Genomic DNA, 25,290 nt, shown 5'->3' with positions numbered 1-25,290 from the left:
GAGGGGACTAAGAGCAGCAGAGAAGCATCCTCTTTAAATTATCCTCCAGATACCAGATCATCTCACAGACATCGCTCCTTCCTTTTTCAGGAAAGAGAGAAGGAGAATGGCTATCATCTATTCATTTCCACTTGCGAAAAATCTCCCTTTCTGAAGACTCCCTCAAGCTTTTAAACTAGAGGAAGTTATAGGGGAATCCTTTTGGGTGCATACATAAGTATTCGACTTTCACTCATTATGTTCACACATTTGCTATCCTACCTCAGTTCAGGGTACTGAAAGCATCAGCCCAGAATGCACGGCACTTTCTGCAAACACTTTGCTAAGTTGGATGCCATCCCACAGACTTTTCTTCTGCTGTCGACTTACCCTTTCCTGTTCTTCTCCAACTGTGTCTCTGCAAGCTGGTGCAATGCCAAGACAGTGGCAGCAGTTACAAAAGTAAGTACTGTGGAAGGCTTCCAAGGTCCTCGGAAGGGATGTTGGTTGTTAAGGGCTGAGACACATTGCACTTGACTGAACAGAAGCAAAACCAATTCCTGAGACGCAAAGGTTAATTAGACAAATGGCTTGAAAGGATCGTTCTGTTCTAACTCATTATTTGTTGATTTTTATTTTATTTTCAATTTTAAAAGATATTTTTAAATCTACTACACAGCTGATAATAACCCTCAAATTCCCAAATGCACGCAATCAAACTGCAGAGGGCCTGAGACTGCCAGTAATCCAATAATTATAGAGTAGCCGCCCAGTAAATAAAAAGCAAGCAAATCAAATGCATGTATTAAATTATACAGAAGTTAGCTACCTTGTCTTCATGTATCTGTCATCAAGAATCAGGTGCAGATACTGGCAACACAGCTTAACTTCCAAAATCATTCACAACTCGGGGTGGGAAATACAGAAGACTTTTCCATCTCCACTTCCATTTACACCTTCACGCATTACTCCTGTGCCAAGACCTTGGCTACACCATAATTCAGGCAGCACAGGAGAACACTACTGTAAGTTAGAAAAGCAATCAGATGACAGCCATATTTACTCATAAAAAGTATGCTGGTTGCTTCAAATCACTTGTGACAGACAGCAAACAACCAAACAGAATACCAACCACGTACTTTGAAAAGAGAGAGGGTGGCTTTCCATTTCATTTGTAGTGTGCTGAAATGCATTCTCCCTCTTCCATATCGCATTTCTTGTAATAAGAAAATAACATCACCCTTCAAACTGGTTTGTCTCATACCCAGCAGGCTTCAAATTATGGAAAATGCCCTATATACTGTTCACAGTTTTAGGATAAATTACTGTTTTTTAAAAAACTTTTCAAAGCAAGTCTGCTTCCTCATGATCTTGCAGGAAGACAGCAGCTTACAAAGAGCGCTGTGTTTGCAGCAACACTGATTTCCTCTGAGTCATTAAAACTGGACATGGACAAGTTACTTAACTTGCACTGAACTGTTCAAGTCTGTCCAACAATGGAGGAGACCAAGATTTAACAGAAAAAATAGAAACCCATAAAATCAAAGGTGACTTAGAGCTTCCAAATATAGGCATTATCTGATAATGTAAGTGCTGTCTGGCATTTGGCTCTTTTTCTGGGTCTTCTGAATCATTCCCTGTCTGGTAGGGCCTCCTTGTTCCAGAAATGGCAGCTTTTCCAGCTCAATTCTGCTGGAAAAACTGACTAGTCCTTAATTAAATCACATGGGCATGTTTGGGAGTGAGCATAATACTACACTATCATCCTGCCACACAGAACAAAGCTATGGATAAAACTCTGTGGGGTTGGGATGCAAAGCAATTATCAGGTGCTATATTTGAAGGATTTACCTTTGCGTCCCTGCAAAACAGAGTTAAACTTGGGAATCAACAAAACGTGATTTAAGATATGTTAAATGCTATCATGCTCAGAAACTTAATGCAATATTTCCTTGTCATACATGCATATACTTGTCCATGAGATAGGGGTTTGTCATTTAAAAACCTTACTGGAAGCCAGGTCACCCTACTAAACGTGTGTCCCAGAGCGAGACTGTAGTTTGGTGGTACTTAACCAAGACTCATTCTGAGTGCCAGTAAAGTCTGGCATTAAATGAAGAGTATTGAAGCTGCCTGGCTGAATCTGAATACAGAACTTTGCAGTCTTTTATAATATACTCTTAACAAAGAGATAACACCCAAACGTTGACACATACTTTTAAGAGGCTGGCAGAGTTCCACAATTGTGAGTTTCATATGAGCATTTTATTGAGAAGACTGTGTGCTAAAGAAGAGTTGGGTAAGGAGGAAAGTGCTGACATAAACAATAAGGAGGTACTCCTATATACATACATATATATATATATATGTAGATTTGAACATGCTTACTTAAAGATTATCGTGGCGCTGTACTATTACCAGCACCCAGCAAATATTTAAAGCAGAAAGTCCACAGTCCTGACCAGCAAGGTCTCATCCACAGCTCGCATCAGGCATGACTAAGATAACTGTGAATCTGATTCATACAAGCTCAAATCTGCCTCACAAAGCACAAGCTAACACAGCCAAGAGCGCAAAACTGAACACATCTGCACACACAAATGCAGGCCTCGTAAGATGCATGTACCTCCTCCATGTTTATCCACCTCAGTCAGCATCACGCATGCCGTGCGTGTGAGCCAAAGGATAGAGAAAAGATTTGTCAAGGTGACCAAAACCTTGCCACCACTGGCAAATAATAAGTTTCCAATATAGATCTACCAGTTCACCTGACAAAACAGTGCTCATGTAGACCTACCCTGCCAAAGCCCCCACTGCAGGCCCAGCCTTACAATGCAACGTTTCCACTTTGGTGGGGCTTAACGTGTCAGTCAGCACATCTATCTACGGCTCAAAGAACACAGATGGTGGCAGGATTGACTGCTAACAACTGGCTTGTTCTCATTATAGTCTCTATGCCATATGGTGGAAAAAGGACGTGATAGACAAGACTTCCTCAAAACTGACACTTGGCCAGCCCACTTTGCTTTAAAAAAATAATATGAAACCACAGTAATTTGGAACCCAAGCTCTGGAGCAGTGTGAAATAGCATGCAACCTCCTAAAACCGAGGTCAACTGCACATTTCAAGATGTGAGGAAATTGAAAACTGTGAAAAGAAGCTGGCCAGAGGGAGCAAAGGCAGAAAACCCAAGTCCTGCACACCAACAAAGGTAACACTCCTCCATTTTGCAGGCACCCAAGCCTGTCACTTTCAAGCACACCACCAAAGCCAAATAAATGAGACACTCGTAAACAGAGCTGACATCAAATCATGAGGAATTTTGCTTCCAGAGATGCTACACACTTAGGCCACCAGAAATGCTAAGATGTTTATGTTCAGGATATAACTATCTGCCGATACTGAGGTTACACCTGAAGAAAGCATAAATCAGATAAGAAAAGCACAAAAGAGGGAGAAGCTAAAAGGCAAGAATTAAATACAAAATATCCTAACAGCTTTATATTGCGACAGAACAGGGAATGGAGCCTATGGGCATTTGAAGTGTCATTTATAGGCTTGCCCAAATAGCAAACCAGACAATCTATCAACTCAGTTGTTTTCCCTATAGTAAATGAAGTGCATGCTTCTGGTTAGCCAAAAGCCACAACCTCTCATAGCCTTTGCTCTGAGTATCAGAGGGACATGGAAAGGTTTTCATTGAAACCTCCAGGGGATGTTTCACATATCTGTAACTCTAATCCAGGAGCGAATGTCATCCTTCGCTGGTTCTCAAAGTCAGGAAAACTGCCTGACTCCACACACTCACAGACTACTGCTGCCTTCCAAGCAGCGTCTGCTCAGACTGCTGGCATGATTTCCCAGCACAGCTACACTAAGAAGGGACAGACTGCTCAAAATGAAATCACGCAACAAGTGCACAGCAGAGCAAGCTATGGCCTATTTCACTGGGTACTACCATTCACTTTTTCTCTACTGCTGCTCAGAAAATTCCTAGAAATTAAGTGTGGTAAAGCAACCAGGTCCTGAATGTCTGTCTCCAGGAGTAGCAGAGAACCACAAATAAACACTGGTCAGAAAGGACCATCTGAAGCAACAACTCCCTCAGCATTGTGACTATCACGGGGAACTATCATTATGTCAGCTGTGGTTTCACCCAGCTGCATCTTGAGAACCTCTAAAAAATATAAGACGCCACGTGCCTCAATATAAACTCTTCAAGTGTTACACCAGCCCCTGAGTAAAGAAGCCAACTGCCCAGTTGTATTAAAGCAAGGGGTCATTTCACCCACAGTGTTCAGCCACGTGCTTCTAGTTGGACTTCATAAGGCTTCTGCTGCTTCAGTCGTGTTTCTCCAAGACCTGGATTGAAGGGTTACCATCTGCCACTATGGCCACTCCCCCAGATTACACACTGTTATAGAACATAATACTGTATTACCCATTATAAAAGACAATAACACTGTGTAGCAAATGCACGCTGCAGCAATGGGCTTTACTGGCACAGAAATAGCTTCATCTGACTAGACAGGTGGGTTAAATAACGTATTCCTCTCTCTCCCCTGCTACAATTCTTCAGGTCAGAATTCTAAGGTCAGAGATGCTCAGCAAAGAAGCCAAGAAGTTTCTGCACTCCCCTCTCTACCACCTCACATAATGGGATGTCACCACTGCCTGTGTTACCCTTTCACCTGCTGCCTCCCAAGCTTCATAGACTGGGAGCTGCTGTCCAGATCCAAGCTGCTCTCTGTGGAGGATTATGTAGCCTTGTAAAACTTTCCATTGACAAATACTATAGAAGAGATGTCTCATCCTCCACAAAACTATGGTCCCACCACACCTTAGGAATGTGGGGGTGCCTAAGACTTTATCTGAGCTTCTCCTGAGCTTCTAAGCAACAGACTATCTTCTGGCATGGACTTATTAATGTGCCATGTTAAAGATTCCCTGGAAAGAACAGAGCTGACAGTGTTTCCCTTGTTCTAATATGTACTTAGAAAATAGCACAGCTGAATTACTTTACATTCACTTATCACAGTAATCTTTTTGTTCAGTTATCTCATGCTTTGAAATAAAGAGCCTTGTGAGAAAGACCTGATTCTCCTCCTGAAGAAAAATACAAAGTTTATTACATGGAGGGTGCCAGCGACATTTAAAAACTGTCAAATATTTGTATGTGGAATAACAACTTCCAAGTAGCTTGTGTTGCTGGCAGTAATTGTTGATATCATGAAAGCAGATTAGCAACTATCATTCAGCTGGTGACTGCAGAAAAGACTGTGTACACTGGGACACACAGTAAATGCTTTCCTGCAGTTGAAGACTGTGCAAAAGAGCAAGGCAGCTCAGTTTCTTCTCAGTCAGAACAGATGCAATTCTCCACCAAAGCTCAGCCAGACTGCCATCAGAGTCTCCAGAGCCTCGAGGCAGAACAGCAGTGAAACTAGGACTGCATGTGTTTCCAGAACAATTTATGCCAGTTCAAGGGCATCGGAAATGACTTCCCCATTTCTTTATGACAAATATGATCGTATTTGTCACCATAATAAAAAAAAGGCTGAGTGCACTGCGGTGTCAATCTCCAAGAGATCCAATCTGATAAGCTATCGAACCATGCAAAGAATCAAGAGGCGTGGCTGGACCTTGCCAGAGGAGCAGAGCAGACTGCTAGACAATATAACCCAACCACATAGCACTGCCTGGCACCACAACCCCCACACCAAAGGCACCTCCGCCCTCCTGGAAGAGCTGGTGGCTTAGACTTACGTCCCCAGGCATAGGAGAACATCACAACGTAGATCTGTCCCCAAGCCAAAGCTGCCCCTGAGCAGCTTTCCTGCTGGAGTGCTTTTAAGTCAGAGCCTTCTTATGCTACCACTGGTAGATATGCAAGTGCATTACCAAGGGGGTAAGCAATGTGGACTCTGCAGATACAGGCCAGGGCGCTGCCCAACCTTCTCTTGCAACGGTAGATATAATGCTTTAAGCAGTCACTGCTCCCATCCAGTAAGCTGCATTCAGCAGTCATCTAAGTGAGCCAATTTATTTCACAGACAGGCAGCTCCCAGATTAACCTGGATCAGCTCCGTGCACTTGGAAAGAATAACAGACAGCTATGGGGAGGATCTCAGAAACACATTTCTTAAGCGATGCTGAGAATACGCTTGAAGCTGCAGAGAAGTCACTCGTCCAGTGTCACATCAGGGATGGAGGTGGGACAGAGCCACAGCCTTGTCCTCTTAGACAACTTCACTGTACAATGAATCCCTTAGAGATTTCACAATGCATGAAAGAGTACACGTTATGTAAGCACTAATTATATAGTGCAAATGACTCCCACTTCAGATTTAAGGAAAACCTTAATGCATTATTCAATACTTCAGCATTTATTCTTTGCTATCCGAATCGTGGCTCCTATTTTTTAAACAGCCTTCCTGCTTATTTTTATCTTAAGTTCCGGAAAAAATATTTCCTAGCTATATTTTTCACTATAATTTGGGGATGTAAAGGCAGGTTAGCCTTTTGTGAAGGTGGTGGAAGCAGAGGTAATCAAACAGAAGCCTAAAGCATTTTCAGCAGTGCTCAAAAATGGGGCACATGGAATTGAAAACTTGTAACTACTGGGAGAAGAGAAATGGAGCTAACCTTAAAACTCCTTAGAAGATGGAGCCAGCAGTTGTTATTTAGCAGCATAAGTCCAGCCGAACCAAACTGGGCAAGTTTTGCTGCCATTCAGCACACGGATGACCAGGGCTGGGTTAGAAGCACCAGAAAGCACCAAGAAACATCATGATTTTCTTAAGGCACACAGCAGTATTTTAAGGCTGCCTCTTTCTCAAAGTGTGTCATATAAATCCCCAAACACTGAACAGCTCCAGCTTAGGCTTAAAAGGTCACGCACTATTTAAAAGTTAAAAAAAAAAAATTAGAAATTAAAGCCCAAAGCAGAGCACTGGACGAATTACATAGGCTGTGAGGACCACAGCGGGCATTTTGCTAAGCATGTGATTCTTGTCATCTCCTTTGCCCTGCTCACACTGCATATGGCCAGCGCTTCAGGTGCTTTGCTGCTGAGTGGATGCAAGCTGCTGTGAACTCCAGGCAGAGTGGATTTGCTGAACTGAAGTAACCCCTGCCGGCAAGGATCCAGCCAGACATCTTCAGGGTTACTAGGATTCATGCTTAAAGAAGTGAAACGCTGCCTCTCTAATAAAAATAAGAACTGCCAAAGGCAGATGTCTCAGCGTTCGGTCGGATATTACGTGGTTGGGATTGCATTGCCGCAGGATTTAATAAGGGGAAGTTCTCTTATTTCCCTTGGTTAGGCAAAATATATATATATATATACATATATATCAAGAACAGAAAAATATGAAATATATATTTTCAGCTTTAAAGAGAAATGAGAAAAGTAGCTTCAACCATGCAACCTTCGTAACAGTTACTTCACTTACTAATAGGGGAAAATAAAGTGCCTGACATTACGCAAGTCTTGACAGTGTAAGAAAGGTTAATAGAGTTTACCGGTCTTCTAATAAGGATAATTACAACATTGCTGCACAGCCCATATGCAACAAAAAGGTGATTTCATTTGTTTTCTTATTTATTCCTTCAGTTCAAGGCTTTCTACCTCCAAACTCATTTTCATTGATGAGCCAATTCCCAGTTCTCCTCACCATTTACTTTGATAAAGCGAAGCATTTTTATGCAGCCAGGCAACATATATGAGGCTACTGAAGCTTCACGACTGGACGACACATTAATTCCTCCAATGGGATTACTTTTGTTTTAAAACTCGAGTGGCTGGGACAACCCATAAGGAGGAACACCTTGATGTTTCCCCCTGGAGCAGCATTCTGGGGGGTGCCTTTCCCCTCCCCACCAGGCTGGCTTCTCCTCAAGCATGATAATAACAAGGCGTGGGATGTGGTGATTGCAGCAATGTCCTGACATGGACTAAGTGGAACCCGACATATCATGAGAAGGAAAGGGAGAAGAAGATGGCAGACCCAAGAGGATGATCCGTGGAGAATATGGCAACAGCTGTGTCATACAGCAGACCTGGCTGTAGCCCCTTGGGTGCTCACAGATTTTTCACTAGTTTAAACAATCTAAAAATTATTCAAGTGACAGCTGCTTTGGCCTATATATGAAATATATAAAAATCATCCCCTTCCCAAGGCCTCAAACCTCAACCACAGGAAAAGACCAGCCAAGTAGCAGAGCCTGTAGAAAGAAAAAATAGAATAAGGCAAAAATGCCAGCATTCATGAGCACTTCACTGAAAGAAAATGCCGAGGGCAAGACTGCAGTTCAGCATCTTGCTCTGAGTGAGGTCACCATGAAGCAGCACCATCCTCTGGGAAAAAGCTCAAGAAAAGAGCACATAGTGACACAGGAGAAGGACAGGGGTCCACTTTGGGAAGGGAGGCTAAAAAGAGAAAAGGCAGTTAGCATCTCCTCCTCTTTTCAGCAGCAAGAGGAAGAGAGAAACAACACATCACATGTAACGGGTTCAAGATGCAGTCACACCAAGAACAGCTTTCCCAGAAAAGCAGAGGGTAAGAAAGAAGCAGAAAGGCCGCCCACCAGATCAGACTGCCCAGGGCCCCATCCAACCTGGCCTTGCACATCTCCAGGAATGGGGCACCCACAGCTCCTCTGGGTAGCCCGGGCCAGTGCCTCAGCGCTCTCTGAGTAAAGAATTTCTTCTTGATAGCTAATCTAAACCTACCCTCTTTTAGTTTGAAGCCCCTTGTCCTACCTCCCGCCCTCCCTTCAGCTGTAGTCTGGCCAACCACACAGGCCAAACATGCCAACAGCATACTGTCTACACAAAGACAGCTGCACTATTCAGTACCAGGTACTGCCACAGGATTATGAAAGACTAGAACAACTCAGGTCTTTTCCAGCCTTATAAGAAGCAGTTATTCAGGTGCACACACAGCCCCAGTGGAATTTTGTTTGGTCATAAAAAGCACTCAGACAAATCTATGTTGCCCTGCAGTCTCTTGCAATGAGTAAGCAGGGGTGATGGCACCAACGCAATGCATCACGCAATGGGAGTTTGGTAACAACATGAGGTGAGCCAATACTCAGTTGGGATCAACAATCCAGCAGGAAAATGCTGCTATAAAGAGTTAGTCAACATTGCCACCCTGCCAGCTCTGTGCTGAAGAAATCTCTCACATGGTGTGCAATCTGCCTGATTTCCTATGTGAACAGAGTTGGGCGTTGAACTTTCTCTTTCCCCTCTGCCCACCCCCATGCCAACACACAACAATGTTCTGAAAGGCTCTTTCAAGAAGGGAAACGCCCATCACATCAGCAGGATGTGAAATGTGGGCAAACTGGAGGAGGTGCAGCTGAGGCAGAGCACAAGACATAGCCCACAGCAGGCATCTCTGCATTCAACTCATTGGATATGGAATCTGGCTGGGAAACATCCTGCCCTCTCTGTTTCAGCTTGCTTTGAGCAGACAACAGCTTTTTCTCTTCCACCAGACAATGCTGCAAGGGAGGAATGCAAGAGGTTTCAGGTTATGGATCACAATAGTCTGAACAATTGGTACATGTAGCTCCAAGTTATTAATCCCCTTGCTTTTAGGAGCTATATTCATAGTTTATGAACTTTTAGCACTGGCAGTGCCCAGCCTTGTAAAGATGATGGCATACAGATGTAGAAATCAATGTCAGGATTCCTGTGTAGCTGACTGGTATCTATGGGTAAAGCTTATCCCAGGTTCTAACAAATAGGAAGGGAGATCCTGAATTGAAAATCAAACTACTGAGCTCCTCTATCACACTTCAGACCACAGCTTTAATCCCACCCCAGCCTCCTCTCCCCTCAGATCAATTCCTTTAGCACTCCACATGCCCACAGCTAATAAATCATATCAGAAAGGGAATGAGAGGGAACAGAGGCACAGCACTGCGTACTGGAGTAAGTTCCAGCTCCATCTAAGCTCCTTAGCTACTTGAAGACAGGAAAAAGGGAAATAAACATATGTGGGATATATTCCTTTTTCATCCTCTATTTGCTCTGTCTCTTTGGGAATGCTTCAAGAAATTTTCACTTCTGCTCTCTGGTGGGCTGGCCTGGAGGCCACTTGAGATCAATAATACAACTATCTCAATATAATGAGATTATAAATAACATAATCCAAGCTTCCAAAGTTAAATCTCTGCACCAAAAGATGCCCTTGTGCAGTCACGTGCATATATATTTTCTATTTCAGCAACCTGCTATTCTTCACTGAACTAAGATTTGGGAAGAAAAAAGGCTAGTTCAGTAGAAAGCCCTATTCTCCCTGCTCTATTAACCTGCTTTTATTTCCCCTGGCTATAAGCACACAAAAAGAAACAGCAAACCAGCAGCAAATCCCCCGAGTGACAGAAAGCAGTGGCAAGAAGCAAGCATCCTTTCCTCACTATGGAAAGCAGTAGGCCCACAGTGCCAAAAGGTTCTGCTTCTTGATGGCAGGCCAGCAAGCAGAAATGCTGAGCCCTGCTCAGAGACAGCCCTAATAGCTCAGCATCACTGTGGGAGCAACCAGTCGTACCACCATCACGCCATGCCACTGCTCTCTGCCTTGGCTCCTCACTGTTTCGGGGTTACACTATTCCCATGAACTGCTGCTTGTGTTTCTGCACAGAAAGCAAACAAGAAAACATGCTATCCTCCATACACAGCATACCCCGCAAGGAGGAGGGGATTAGGAGCAAACAATGTTGAAGTGTCTTCGGCGAGCTGGAAACAGTCCCAGCATCAAACTTCACAATGACACATAGGAAGAAGTTCTGAAAGCTTCCCAGTCAAAGAGTAGCCCTGCGTGCCAGGCTCAGGGGTGTCTGGACATAAGAATGGCCTTTAAAGCATAAGGACGCAAGAGTACTGAACACAGACAGCTCCTGTGAATGCACAGAACAGTGGCCTGAGCTCAGCTCTGCTTTCTTTTTTGTTTTTTTTTCCCTCCTCTCCTCTGGCATTCAGCGCTAATTGTGCAGTCCAGCTTCTTAACCTTATTTAGGTCAGAAGCTTCAATACAAAATAGCCTTAGAAACATTAATCTTCTGTGGGGATGGGAAAGCCTGCTTGGCCAAAAGCAGAGCTCGCCAGGTATTACAAGCAAAGCCCAATTACCCTTCAGAACGTGAGGATGGGAAGATACAGTGCTTTGTGAGTGGGGCTGGGCCAGTGATGCAAAATTATGCCTCATGCAGCTCTCTCCATATGTGCTTTCTACATTTTGTGGGTAAAGTAGCTTTTAGCAAACTATGTGCATCAGAGAGGTGAGGATGCCCACAGGATGATCCCTGGGATTGCAACCTGATATCCTGCCAGTAACACCATGTCTTCCTCCACCTTGTCATGCTACAGACTGCTTTCTTCTCCAGCCTGAACATGTGATAACACAGTGGTAAAGCAGCAAGGGAGGTAACACAGGCACTCCTCATGAGCAGAGGTGACAGCGTTACACTCTGAGCCCTGGTAACTGTTTTACCAGATTCAATAGTGGGCCTAAAGCAACACAAACACATCTCTGGTGGTTTTTCTCAGTGCTACTTACACACCTGTGGGTCTACAAAGTACATGAAGCGGAAATTATAACCACTTTACAACGACGTCATTCCCACTTCTACATTAGTCTGAGGATAAACTAATCACTGCTCCGCAGATCCCACTTCAGCTTATTTGAAGATGTGTGATTTGTGCCAGTTGTGTTATCATGACTTCCTCCCAAAGTTGTGCCATAAAACCGACGAGTAAAAACAATCCAGCTCATAATTTAATATCTACAGGCAATAACACAGTACTACAACATTGAGATTGCCGTGCATCACATTCCTAAGGCAAAGCAACAGTATGGAAAGCAGGATGAAAACACAGCGCAGTAAGGAAACAGGCAGAAGCATTTGATGATCCGCAGCAGACGGGAGGATGGAGGGAGGGAATAAGCAAGCTGCAGAAAGATGTGTCATTAGGCAGCATTTGTCAGGTTCAATTTGTTTCCCTGCTGGAGTTCAGGTGGCACTGAGATGAAGAGATGTTCAATAATTCTCCATTAGCACCCAATTACTTCAGCAGTGGGAGTGAAGTGCCGCTGCTGGCTGGACAGCACTTGCTGCAGCTGCCAACCACCTCCATTCCTCAACCCTGCTCCTCACTGAGGCAAGCACAGCAGCCTGCACAGGAGGAGCTGCATGTGCTTTCCACACTCTTCTTGCTGGGTTTGCTCACCTTTACCAGTCTCAACGACTTCTACCAGTCCCATGTTACCACTATTTCCACGTTTCCAGATCACTCAAAGTATCTCTTATTTCACAAGAGACAGCGCTCTGGGATTTGGCAGCATTTTCAGAAGCAATTCAGTTTTGAGGAGCAGACCTGGCAGGCAAAACTTGAGCTGAACACCAGAAGTAATAAAAACAGAAGCGACAGCCTCGGTGCCATCTCAGGACGCTGAACTGAAGCCAGTACAAGACCTTTGCCCCCAGACAACATTATATTGCCCTGTAGTAAATAAATACATGTGCAAAGTTTATGGACAATGTTTGCTTAATATTAGGATATGATTACTCTGTATCACAGGGCACAAAATTACAGGAACGGGAAATAAAAATCCGAAACAAACAAGCAACAAGAAAAATGACAGTATAGACAACTGGCAGGCCTCCAGAAGAAGTTTTCAAGCTATCAATTGACATTCCCGATGAAAAACACACACACACCAACTGGGATGGTTCTCATTTAGCTGCTCTGCCTCTAGGTTCCAAGCAGTCCCTTAAAATGCACCATCAAGTCCTTCTAAAACTAAGCTACACAGAGTTTTGTATGGACAACTCACACTTAACTTCCACAAATACCGAAGCCAAACCAAGCCATATCTACACAGTGAAGACAAATGACTCCACACTGACAGAGCTGAGATTCTTTCAGTACTTTCTATTTATGTTGACATGCTTAAGCATTCTGTGTTGGAGAGCTACTAAACAAGAAGGTAGTTCTGATATCTATTCATCAGGCTTTACCCCTGGAGCTGGTGTTTCTGGGCACTATCTTTAAGGCAGTAAGATACAGATGGGGCAGTTAATGTGCTGTTAAGCTCCTAATGTACATACTAGTTTCTTTTAAACAAGCACTATTGCAAGTTAAATATAATTCCATGTCCAGCACATCAGGAAGTTAACAAGGCCTTTTTCTTTGAAGCCTTAAGCCTATCTGAGGAATAGAAATCAAAAACATAAGGCCTTTTTTCCCCTAGAGCACTGGTCCAGGAGCCTCCTCTATTTCCTTCTCCGGAATACAAGGCAAGGCCACAATTTTCAATCAGGTTTTGCCTGAAACTTGAACTATCTCTGAAGGTTCTGATTTTCAACCTGCCTGGGCAGAGGCTTCAGCAGAGGAGACAGAAATACTGCAGCATATGTTGGAACAGAAAGCAGATTAGAGTGATTTGAGGGAAATACCACAGATGATCAAAGGAAACTGAAAGTCCTTGGCCTCGGAGACAGGTGGGTGATATCACAATTCAGGCCTAATGGCTTGAGAGCAAAGGCTCAATCAAAATGCAATTGGACTAGCTGGAAGCACTCAAGGTGTGGCAAGGCAATTTAAGAGGCAGGCAAAACCAGTGACATGGCTTTAGTTCAGTAGGACAAGAGAGAGGGTGAGGAAGGAGGCACATTCAGGTTAAAAGAGCAAGTCTGACAGTCAGTCCAAGATAGAGGCGATTTCATTTCAACTTCCAGAAACTCAGAGGACAGATTACTGTGTATCTTATTTTCACTTGTATTTTGCCCAGTTTGGGTGCACGGATGTGCGTTTTAGAGCTCAAAAATGCAGCTGTATTCTAAATAAACAAACAAAAAGGCTGCCCAGGGAAGCAGTGGAATCACCACCCCTGGGAAGTGTTCAAGAAACATGTAGATGTGGCACTGAGGGACACAGTTAGTGGGCATGGTGGGGAAGGAACGACAGTTGGACTTGATGATCTTAGCGGTCTTTTCCAATCTTAATGATTCTACGACTCTATGAAGAAAAAAGTCAAAAATGAAATGGGTCTGAAAGCTCCCTGCAGCAAAAGGTGAAGCGAGCCAACCCACAGCGTTCTCAGTTTAAAAAAAGAAAAGGGAAACATCACATGCTTAGATGGGGCTTTTGCTTGAGCGCTTCAACCTTCATCTACAGGTGTTTTTTCCATCATTTTTACACTCGAGTGCTCTGTGTGGATGTTGTCCAAATATCTATTAAATCCATCAGCTGCTGACAGAGGACTGCTCTGTCCCAGAACTTCTATTCTGTCCCTTAGACCACAGTTTCCTTTCCTGTGCTAATACTTTCCACCAGAGAAATTAGAAGTGATTAAAACACGCAATTGAGATTATTTTTCTTTTGTAACCAATGAGTAACTTCAGAGGGATCTCTTGATAAAGATATATTGGAAACAAGGCCAAGCTGCCTGCCAGCAGCACCGACCTATTCATCCCCCCCACAGCTCACATCTTAATCCAACCCCAAGTTTCCACTAGCTGGATTCAGGTCCCTCTGTACAGCCCTGGCCCCCAGTGCTTTTGCTCATACCTCACTCATCCTGTTCTGCTGCAGAAAGTGAAGGTGTGATGCCATCCTGCTTGTTGCTCAATACACTGTTTGCCTTGGGGAGGCCAGTGCAGAGGACAGCTGGCAGTACGTAGTTTGGGCCACATCGATCATGAACCGGGAATTTAAACACTGTGAGAGATAAGGCAAGGAGGAGGACAAAGGAGCAGCAGGAAAACGTGTAGACCGTCAGCAAAAATTGCACTGCTGTTGTTACCAAAAGCACAGGGTAACTCAGACTGGCTTGTATAAAGGTTGCAGAAGAGGAATAAGGCAGTCAACTTTACGTGCTGTAAAGGTTCAGCAGCAAAGCCATAGAACTTCCTTTTTGTGCAGAAAAGCAACAAATTCAAACATCTTACAGCTAATTTTTAGTATCAAATTAGAATCATTTCTGGCATAGCATTCTGCAGTTCAGTGGCATGAAGCTAGAGGTGAACTTGGTCTTATTTGCTTAAAGAGGATGTATACAGAGACCAAAACAGGCACCCTAAATTAATGTCTACTGTGCATTCAACAGCAGATCAGCACTAGTTCAGCAGAAAGCTGGCTAACACTGACACCAGCCAAACCCCAGAGAGGTCACTGACCGCCAGTCACTGTGAGCAATGCTGCAGAAACATCACTGGAGCAGGACAGCGTGCGCTTTCTGTGACCACAAGCACTTGCTAAACAGACCAACAAGGGAGAAGTGGGGAAAAACGGAGCTATAAATAAAAAGGAGTCAACTCTGGAAACAAAAGCAACAGCTTCTTTATCCTGTATCCGAGACAGGTTCTTGCTTTTTCGCCTTTGTTAAGCAAAGGAAGGGCATATCATTTTTGCATGACTAGCAGCATAGTGGAGTGCAAGGGATTCAGGGCAGGAAGCCTGCCACTACACCACAGAACAAAATCCTTGCTGATTAATTAGCTGTTCAATTAGCCATTACAAAGCAGCTCAGCTGCTGGACAGCTGCTTTAGCTAAACGTGTAGGGTAGCTAAGACAACTTCACCTGAAACACTGTGAAGAAGGGAAAATGGAAAGAAGAAATATTTCCAAATACTTCTTTTCCCCTTAAATCTAAGGCAAGAACGATACCCAGGAATAGCATTATCTGGCAGGACTTGCCCCCAAACAAGCAGAAGGGCATTATTGCACCATGTGCCAGACTCAGCACCCCAGACACAGAGCCAAGACAGACCCATTCCAGGCAAGCTGGTTGGATGCTGCAAACAGCCCAGCTGCCTCACCAGCCAGCTCCTGGGGAGAGCCATGAATGGAAACAAGGTCAATTAGCTCAGCTGGAGCATTGGAATAGCTAAGAGATCCTTGCTCTGATACTCACCTGAATTATTCAGAATAGAGCTGGGTGTCCCTGCACAATCGTGCTATTTCACACAGATGGTCAGTGCAACAGATTATAGAATCACAGAATGGTTTGGGTTGGAGGGGACCATTAAGATCACCTAGTTCCAACTGCCCTGCTATAAGCAGGGACATCTCCCACTAGACCCTGTTGCTCAAAGCCCCATCCAGCCTGGACTTGAATGCTTTCAGGGAGGGGGCATCTACAGCCTTGCTGGGCAATCTGTTCCAGTGTCATATCACCCTCACGGTAAAGAGCTTCTTCTCTCTGTCTAAATCTACCCTCTTCCAGTTTAAAACTATCTGCCTTTATAAAAAGTCTCTCCCCAGTTTTCCTGCAGGCCCCCTTCAGGTGCTGAAAGGCCGCTATAAGGTCCTCCTGAAGCCTTCTCCAGGCTGAGCAGCCGCAGCTCTCTCAGACTGTTCTCATAGGGAAGGTACTCCAGCCTTCCTTGTGGCCCTCCTCTGGACCCACTCCAACAACCCACTCCTTTTTGTGTTGGGGGATGCAGTTCTCCAGGTGACATCTCACAAGAGCAGATTAGAAAAGCAGAATTACCACCCTCAACCTGCTGGTCACACTTCTCTTGATGCAGCCACGCACACAATTGATGTTCTGGGCTGCAAGAGCATACTGCTGGCTCATATTGAGTCTTTCATCAACCTACGCCTTCAAATCCTTCTCCTCAGGGCTGCTCTTAGCCATTCTCCACCCAACCTGTATCTGTGCTTGGGATTGCCCTAACCTAGTTGTAGGACCTTGCACTTGGCCTTGTTGAACTTCATGAGGTTGGCACGGGCCCACATCTCAAGCTTATCCCAGTCTCTCTGGATAGCATCAACTGCACCACTCAGCTTGGTGTCACCTGAAAACTTGCTGAGGATGCACACAATCCCACTGTCCATGTCACCTACGAAAATGTTAAACAACACCAGACCCAACACGAATCCCTGAAGAACGCCACACATGGGGCGCAGTCAGCACAATCGCTTTTTCCAGTAATCTCTTCATTATCAGCCTCTAATGGTATTATTTCCACCAATAGTGGAAATAATAGTGCAGGGCTGAAGTCTTGCTCCAGCCCTTAAAACCTCCCCACTGTGAGGATGGAAATGAGGTCAGCAGCACTCATTCTTCCAGCTACTTTATGATACTTGTTATGTCTGAAAGCAACACCAGTCTGGAGCAAAGAGTGGATGTGCTGCCCAGGAGACAGGTGGGAGGAGAGGGCGAGCCCTGGGCAAGGGGAAGCCATCCCCACCTCTGGCATGGGACTTAGGAGCTCTCTGCAGCCACCAAGCACTTGGATGCTCTATCACCAGCAGCATCATCCTGCAATGGATTCGTGCTTGAATCCCAGCTGGCACCATTTCCTCTTGTGAAAAAAAAATATAAAAATTAAAGATTGTGGAAACAAAGAAGCTACTGCACTCCTATTTTTAACCACCATTATTAATGCTGTGCCACAGTTCTCCTCTCCATCACCCTACCACACAAAAGCACTGAGAAATGACTGCAGCCTGTAGTAATTATTTCACGGTGACGCTGTGCCTTAGCATGTCAGCTCACACCTGCACTGCCACCAAGAACAATGCCACTTAAAAATAAGTAATAGACACGCTATAATCTGTGTCCTATCAACTTCTCCCTGCTCATCTGGCTGAGCTTGGAGATCATTGTTTGGGCAGGGCTCCCAGCAACTCTACGCAGTGCTAATTGCAGGCTAGAGCTGCAGGGCCCTCCTTGCAGGAGAACTGAGCTCCAGCAGCAGGAAGAGTGCAGTTGAAGCCCTAGAACCAGCGTCCTCAGAACACCCCAGCCTCATGCAGCTGGAAATGGCCCACACAGAGACAGTCTTCCCCTGCCTGGGCAGGGCTGAGCAGGATTCCACCCACACAGTCCCACAGAGCTGCAGTATTTAACAGCCTTGTTTTTGGCCCCCTTTTCCTGGTGAGACAACGGCAGCAGCATCTTTAGCCTTCAGGAGCATTCCTGTTGCTCTTTTTAAGCCGAAGCTACAAAACCACTGCTCCTGAGGCTATGCTATGAGCTCCAAAACTGCAGTAGAGTCAGAGAGCGATCTAGATTTCTTCTTACAGGATGCAGCCCTGCACATTGGCACTATTCCGCTTCCTGTGGCTGGGCCGGGCAACACAACATCTCTAAAAAGCTGAGCAGGATGAGGTCACAGCCCCGTGGGCCCTGAAGCAGGCAGCAGAACATCGGGTGCTGATCGACTGCCACGAATCAGCCGATCCATTGGATGTTTGCTGTGTGGGATACAGCAAGCCCTGCACAATCTGCAGGAGTAATTTGGCAGCTCTGCTTTACTGAAGTACCTGCAATCCGTAACTTGAATCCACTGCCATGCAACAAACAGGCAGCAAAGCCCCGAAGGCATGGAGTGAAACTATGCAGACATTAAGTGATGCCAGATGTATCAAGTATGCATGTTGGAAATGTTATACATCTAAAGTAAATGCTGCCTCTCCGATCTATCCCATTCTAGTCAGGCTTTATGGGACAAACTGCAGCAGCACAGGAAGATTAGAGTAAAAGACAGGAGAAAGTTGGGTTTTATTTTACATTGATGAACTGACCTTTAGCTACACCACTCCTCCAACCACGTTCTTATCTTTAAAGGGGGTATACTGGCAAAAGTAGCTGCTCAGATACAGCTGCACAGATGCTCAAGGAATGCATTCAGATGCTCAGTCATGGAAGTAAAGCAAATGCACAGATCACCATTTAAAAGTGACCCTGCTAAGCTCATATAGGTGGGGGACAGAATAACAACAACCACACCAACCCCCCATACTGCCACACCATTATTTTCATCTTCAGAAGTATCAGAAAGGGAAAATTAATACACTTTGCAAAGTACCCCTAGCAGATACCATCTAAAAAACTCCGTAATTCTCACATTTTTTTTCCTGAGGTAGCAGGAGGCAGGATTTCCTACACATTACATAAGGAGGGGAGGGTGTATTTGTTCTTATGCAGTTTAAGACTTATTAGCACAGCCAAGTTATTTGAGTCAGGCCTCTTTCCTGCTCTTTTATTGCAGGGGAATTATTCTTGGCAGGGCCCCAGCACGGCATTAGCCTGATAGGGGAAAACCAAACAGACCCAGAAAGAGAGACATGGAGCAGTGATACGTTGGGACTCTGCTGGGTCACTGAGAGTCAGGGTAACAGAGAGAAGTTATAAAGGCAGCCCAATGCAGAGTCTCCAGGGCATGCAGGTATGGCCATTGCTGCTGCTACCAGACCCCGGTGCCAGCAGAAGCAAAGTTGTGTATATGGAGACAGGTTCCCCTCCCATCATTCTGACTGCATGAAGCCAAACTGAAAATGGCCAGCTGATCACAGAGCTGGGGGCAGGGGGCTGATGTGCTCCACAAGGGAAACACAGACACCAACCCTCAGGGAAATGGAGCCAAAAGAGAAACTGCTGCAAGTACAAACCTTGCATTGCTACCCTGTATTTGTTACTCTACAGCAATCAGTGCAGCGCGTGTTAAGGCTTTACTGCAGATCCTTTCTGTATCAGAAAGCGCTAACTGTGATAAGAAGGAACAAGAGCTGTGCTCCATACAACATGAATCCAAGAACGAGCACCATGATGCTCCACCATCTTCCTCCTATATGCGTTTTTTTTATTATTAAGATAAAATCAAATCAGCTTTCCTTTCAGATTCTGTCAACTTGCATTTGTTGAGTTGACAAGCATGACTACAATTAAAAAAAATAAGAAAAGGTCTTCAAAAGGTTCCCGCTCAGTATTAAGAAGTACAACATAAACCAGTTGGAAAACCTCCCCCAGAAAACGTGCTGGGAAACGTGCACAGCTAATTGCTGCCCCTTGGCTACCAGCATGCTTTCAAGTAAGCAATTAAACTAGAGGATGCACCTCTAGCATGCTCTGTGCATCAGCTGGCGCTGCATGGACCTGTGTCATGTTTCGTGCTGCAGTCACACAGCAGGTGCTCCTGGCACGTATGAGCTGCACAGCAGTCATGGATATCATGGCTATCACGAGTTCAGGTGATAGAACTAAGAATCACAGAATATCCCAAGTTCAAAGGGACCCACAAGGATCTCAGTGCCCAGCTCCTGGCTCCACACAGAGCCACCCGAAGTTCGAATCCTGTGTCTGAGAGCGTTGTTCAAACATTCCTGAGCTCCAGCAGCCTGGGGCTATGACCGCTGCTCTGGGGATTCTATTCCCAGAGCCCAAACACACTGTGGTGAAGATCCTTTTCCTAAGGCTCAATCTGAACAGCCAGGAGGGACAGGCCTGAGGCAGGCGCAGACTGAGAATGGAAAGAGATCTTCCCCCCCGCCCCCAGTGCAGAGCTGATGTAAGGGGATAACCCTCCTGCTCCTCTCCTGACCTCAGCCAGAGAAAATATCTTCTCTGGGGCTTCTCACTCTCCCCATGAGGAATCTCATTGCATTTTATTTGACCTCAATAGTCCATTACGATCATGCCATTCTAACACTACACCTTCCTGAGGCGAGTATAAACTGTCAATGACATTTCCTCAACCCAAGGGTTGCTAAGAGCAAGGAAGGCCAGCTCTGCCCCTGCTTCAAGCAAGTTCCAGGTTTGCTGTACCACACCTGCAAGAAACAGCGTGAGTTTGGACAATTTCCCCCACATTTGATACTTTAATCCAATTTGTCATGCTCGCCTCCATGTTCATCGCGTTAATGTCTTCTAAAATTATTCTCCAGTCCTCTGAATGAAAATACCTCATTCCTCCACTCCAAACAGTCATAAACATAGATCCTTGTAATGTAAGAAAGGGGGTGAGGGCAGGGCTGTATTTCTCTATTTTTGCACTGCAGTGATGCATTTCAAAATAGCTTTGCAGTAGTAGTCATACTTACTGATTTGGTACACATTCCTCTTGCTGCTATTCTTAAGAAATTTAGCACTTTGGGGAATGCGTGGAGTATTTGTTCCCCTCGTTCAGCAGATTACTCCATGTGAAGTTTGACCTTTTCTTGCTTTTTTATCCTTTTTTTGGGGGGGGGGAGGAAGGGTTGTTTGTCTTAAATAAACGAGGGCACTCTTTCTTTCCTTTAGTGCAACACCGTTCTTTCAGTGCAAAACTGCCCAGAGCTTGAAGAAAGCCTCATCTTCCAGCCTCACCTGGAAATGAGCAGCAATCTTTCCCATTGCAGGCTGTCACACAGGAGCCACGCTGCCACCAAGCAGCCCCTGAGACCACATAGGGCTGCATGACTTAGGTACGTGCGGATGGCCAAGTGCCTTAGCAAACAGGCAACACTTCCCAGCTAAGCTGTCAGGCTAAACAGACAACAGATCAATCAGGAAAAGCTTGCTGCTGAAGTTCCCAGCTATGACCATCCACCGCTCACCTTAAGCACACACCTTGTGTAGCACACTGATTGTGTTGGGCCAAAGCACTAGGAAGCCCTGTGCAGCACCACTGTGTTCCTAACTAAAGTAGCAAAAGATGAGTTTTCCCTGCCAATTATCAACTGGAGGCAATTCACCAGGGCAAAGATTAGTTTGCAGGCTATTTTATCAGCTTCCAGGGTCTGTAGCTAGGGGACCATGGACTTCACATGCATGGGAGGCTGCTTCCAATCTCAGCAAAGCCTCTTACAGTAGCAAAGCTCCATGGATCTCAGCAACACAGCACAAGCAAGAGGAAATTCCTTCCAGCTGCTCCCTGAGGTGCTGAGTAAAACTTTTACCAGTGCATACTTTGTTTTCCTGCATTGTGTTGATTTTTCTGTTCCCACATTTACTTTCCCAGGAAGGTTTCACAGGCCTATCTGTGGATGTACATCACTCACTCTTTTCTTTCCAGCTTATCAGGAGCGTGGTCAAGTACTGAGAACAATTGTACCGTGCGTATTTGTGCAATTAAATGGAACAGGAAGAAAAAACTACTTGTATCGAACTCTTTCAGGGTTTGAGAGAGCATTTACACCACTGAGTACAGTCAAGTACCTGCTTGGTTACACTGGATAGAAAGAAAGGGACGTGCAGGCTAAATTAAGAAACAAAACTGTTGTGATCACACTCTGCGGGCACAGTGTGCAGCTTGGGCCAACACAGGCTTACGTTGTAAGCCACTTTCTCTGTCCTTTTCAATAGATGTATTGTGTCAGGTTGTGCTTCTTCCCCAGTACTGCTGAAGAAGCAGAAGTGAGGGGCAGTTAACGCTTCACCAGAGGAGGCTATATATATATAAATAAATGAGTAGAAATCACCAGAGGGACTTTTTTTTTTCCAATATTTAGAACTGGAACCCAACTAAGACCGAAGGATGAAGAGATGGATGCTCCCCAGCAGCAATACCTGCCCTTGACACCCAGCTCCATAAGACCTCACCTCCAGGACCACCCCAGCCAGCACAACTGGAAGGGGAAGCTGTGGGGTGTCTGAATTAGCAGAACAGCCATTGAAAGCTGAAAGTGCAACATCGAACTGCTCCTCGCTGGACTCCCAGCTCCATTTTGGCTTCTGTGTTGTCGTGGCTGGAGGCTGATGGACGTTTCCTGTGCTGGAGCATCGAGTGCCCCCATACCATATAGCAAGCAGGAAGAAAGCAGCACAGATGAGAGGTGTCCCTGACTGGGGACACTGTACCACAACACCGGGTTACTGTTACCATCTTTCCAGTGTGCCTGACCTCTGTGACCACATGGACAACAGCCATCATTCAGCATGGCAGCTCAGCTCCAGGGAAGGAAAGGGCTCTTGGCACCACCAAGCATAACAGTTTGTCAGCATTTCCTTTCCCCATCATAATCTCATATTTAGAAGTCTGAGAGTCACCCTACTAATTTCCAGCTGGGATTCTGAACAGAAGTCGGAGAGAGAAAAGCAAGTTTGCCAGTGCCACAAACTGGACAACAGATAAGCTGGGACAGATTTAACATGTGAAAAGGAGAGGGCAAAATTACAGCAAAATCCTCCCTGCATTCTTACAGGGAGTTCGACAACAAAGTTCTTTGGAAAAGTGACACCCTAGCACTGCTGTGTAATTACCTTACAAAAAAACCACTCCTGGCTTTGCAGCCGTGAAACACAAGTACCAGCCTAGTTTGTTTCAAAGGTCTGCTTGGCCACTGACCACACTGCAAACAGATCTTAGCTGGTGACTCTAAACCCAGTGAAGTCTGGGCTGGCTGGCTGCCGGCAGCAGGGTTTCAGCCCTGCCCAGCAGATGAAGATTCCCAGCAGCTGATCATATTAACACGGCACAGGGACAGTCCAGGTTACTGCCCCACACTACGTGCTCCTGCAGATGAGCAGCTCCTCCAGCATAGCAAATACTCAGCGACTGCTTGTTCATTATTGAAATGTGTCACCCTCATGAGATGAGCTTTGGCATTCCATGCTCGTTACACAGCCCAAGCCATCCTGCATGTTCTGAAGTCTTTTAATCCCCCCCCTAATGAGGAGTACCCACAAGGCAGAGCAGACTGCATCCCAAACACTGAGGTTAAGGAGGTCACAGCCCCAAGCAAAGCTTTTTTTTTGCTTTCAGTAACAAAGTCTGTGACTTTTTCCAAAGGCTCTCACCTTCTGGAGAACCAATCCTTGATCATGGCAACAAGCCCTAACTGGCTCACTGTGACCAGCCAAAACCAATAAGCATTAATACACCGGCACTTAACTGGGCAGCTCACCATTTGTCAAGGAGTTCAGTAACTTTACCAAGTGACAATCCCCATACCCAAAGCATCAGGACTCAATGAGGGATCCACCACAAGGAGTGGGAATGGAAAACGGGAAGGTACTAGGGATCACAGTGGGACGCTACAGCACCTAAAGCCCAGAGGTATTGACCTACGATCCCAAGGGAAGCCGGTCCAACAGGACAAATGCTGCCTCTTACCTGTTCTCCAGCAGCGTCATGCAGATGACCTCCCGCACACCTGGGTTGTTGGCTTTCTCGATGGAGCAGCTCTGCAGGTTCCACGTAGCCACCCTCAGCACAGGTCTGCCATCCCTCAGCCCCCCAAACATCTCCACAGAGGGGCGAGTGGAGATAATCTGGGTTGGGCCCCCAGGGGGAAAATCCAAGTCCTCGCTCTGGAGGCTGAGAGAAGTGGGGCTGGGATGAGGCTTGGCTGTGAAGTTGAGGCCACCATTGGTGTTCGTTGAAGGGGGTCGGGACCTCTCCGCAAAAATCTGATGCCGGATTTTGTCTAGGAAGGAAGAATTGATGCAGTTCATCCTCACCAGGTCCTCGATACTTTTGAAGGGCCCGTGCTCCTTCCGGTAGTCCACGATGCTGTTGGCGATCTTCTCGGTGATGCCGCGGATGCTCATGAGCTGTGCCGGCGTGGCCGTGTTGATGTTGATCTTGGTGGCGGACAGGTGGTGCTCCGAGGCCAGGTCCTTCCGCAGGGAGCTGGGCGAGTGCTGCGCAGAGCTGCCCTTACTGCTCACACAGATCTCGAACTTCACCTGCTCCAGCTTGGCCGCCCCCACCCCGCTCACCAGCGCCAAGTCCTCCACTTTCTTGAAGCCGCCGATGTACTCCCGGTACTCCACGATGTTCTGGGCCACCACTCGGGTGACCCCGGGCAGAGTCATCAGCTCCTCCTCGGTGGCCGTGTTGATGTTGAGCCTCTCCTGGTTGACCAGGATGTTGCTGAAGTTGCACGCCGCGCTGAACTTGCGGCTGTGGCACAGGTCGGCGGGGTCCCGGGGGATGGAGCGGTGGCAGCCCAGGTTGCCCCCCATCTCACCGCCGCACCAGGGCGCTGCCGGAGCCGGGGCGAGCCGTGAGCCCGGGCCTCATGGACCCCGCGGCGACCGCCGCTGCCTGTGGACAGAGGCAAACCGCGCTCAGACAGCCCCTCGGTAACCCGTCCTTCCTCCTCCTCCGGGGGCCACTAACGCTCCGCAGGCGCTCACCGGACAGCGGGGAGAAGCGCCCGGCACACCCCGCTTCCACACCCGCCCCAGTCCCCCCGCGGTTCTGCCCAGCCCCGCTGCCGCCCCGGGCGCCCAGCGCAGCCCGCTCCCCGCCGGCGGGAGTAGTGGTTCGGTACGAGCTCCCGCCCCTCGGCCGGCGGGCGGGGCCGAGCGCGTTGCACCGCCCGACGGGGCGGGAACAGCCCCTGCACGGACCGGGGAGCGGAGAGAGGCCGTGGCCCGGGACGAGGAGCGAGTGGGGCCCGTGTAATGGGCCCGGACCGAGGTCACTGCGTGGGGTGGGTGCGGTGTTGACTGCAGTGTCAATGAATCCTACACATCGTCGGGGGGTGTAATTAAAAGGAAGGGGGAGGAAAACTGAGGTGCTGACAGTACATGTACATTTCTTTCACCCTGTCAAAAAACGGTGTGTGAAGTGTTTT

General features: G+C 46.4%; 1 protein-coding gene across 1 annotated transcript in view; it reads right to left on the bottom strand.

The window, feature by feature from the left end:
- Window positions 1-24,942, bottom strand: part of EEPD1 (endonuclease/exonuclease/phosphatase family domain containing 1) — a 52,069-nt gene extending 27,127 nt beyond the window's left edge. The window contains exon 1 of the mRNA XM_085537686.1: window positions 23,820-24,942. Coding sequence (XP_085393812.1) covers window positions 23,820-24,673 — 854 coding nt within the window. The 5' untranslated portion in view covers window positions 24,674-24,942. The remainder of the gene's footprint in view (window positions 1-23,819) is intronic.
- Window positions 24,943-25,290: the final 348 nt, after the last annotated feature.

This window comes from Coturnix japonica, chromosome 2 (assembly GCF_054131305.1).
Source record: "Coturnix japonica strain WE chromosome 2, WE-NBRP24, whole genome shotgun sequence".
Lineage (NCBI taxonomy): Eukaryota > Metazoa > Chordata > Aves > Galliformes > Phasianidae > Coturnix > Coturnix japonica.
This window is presented reverse-complemented; position numbering and strand designations above follow the sequence as displayed.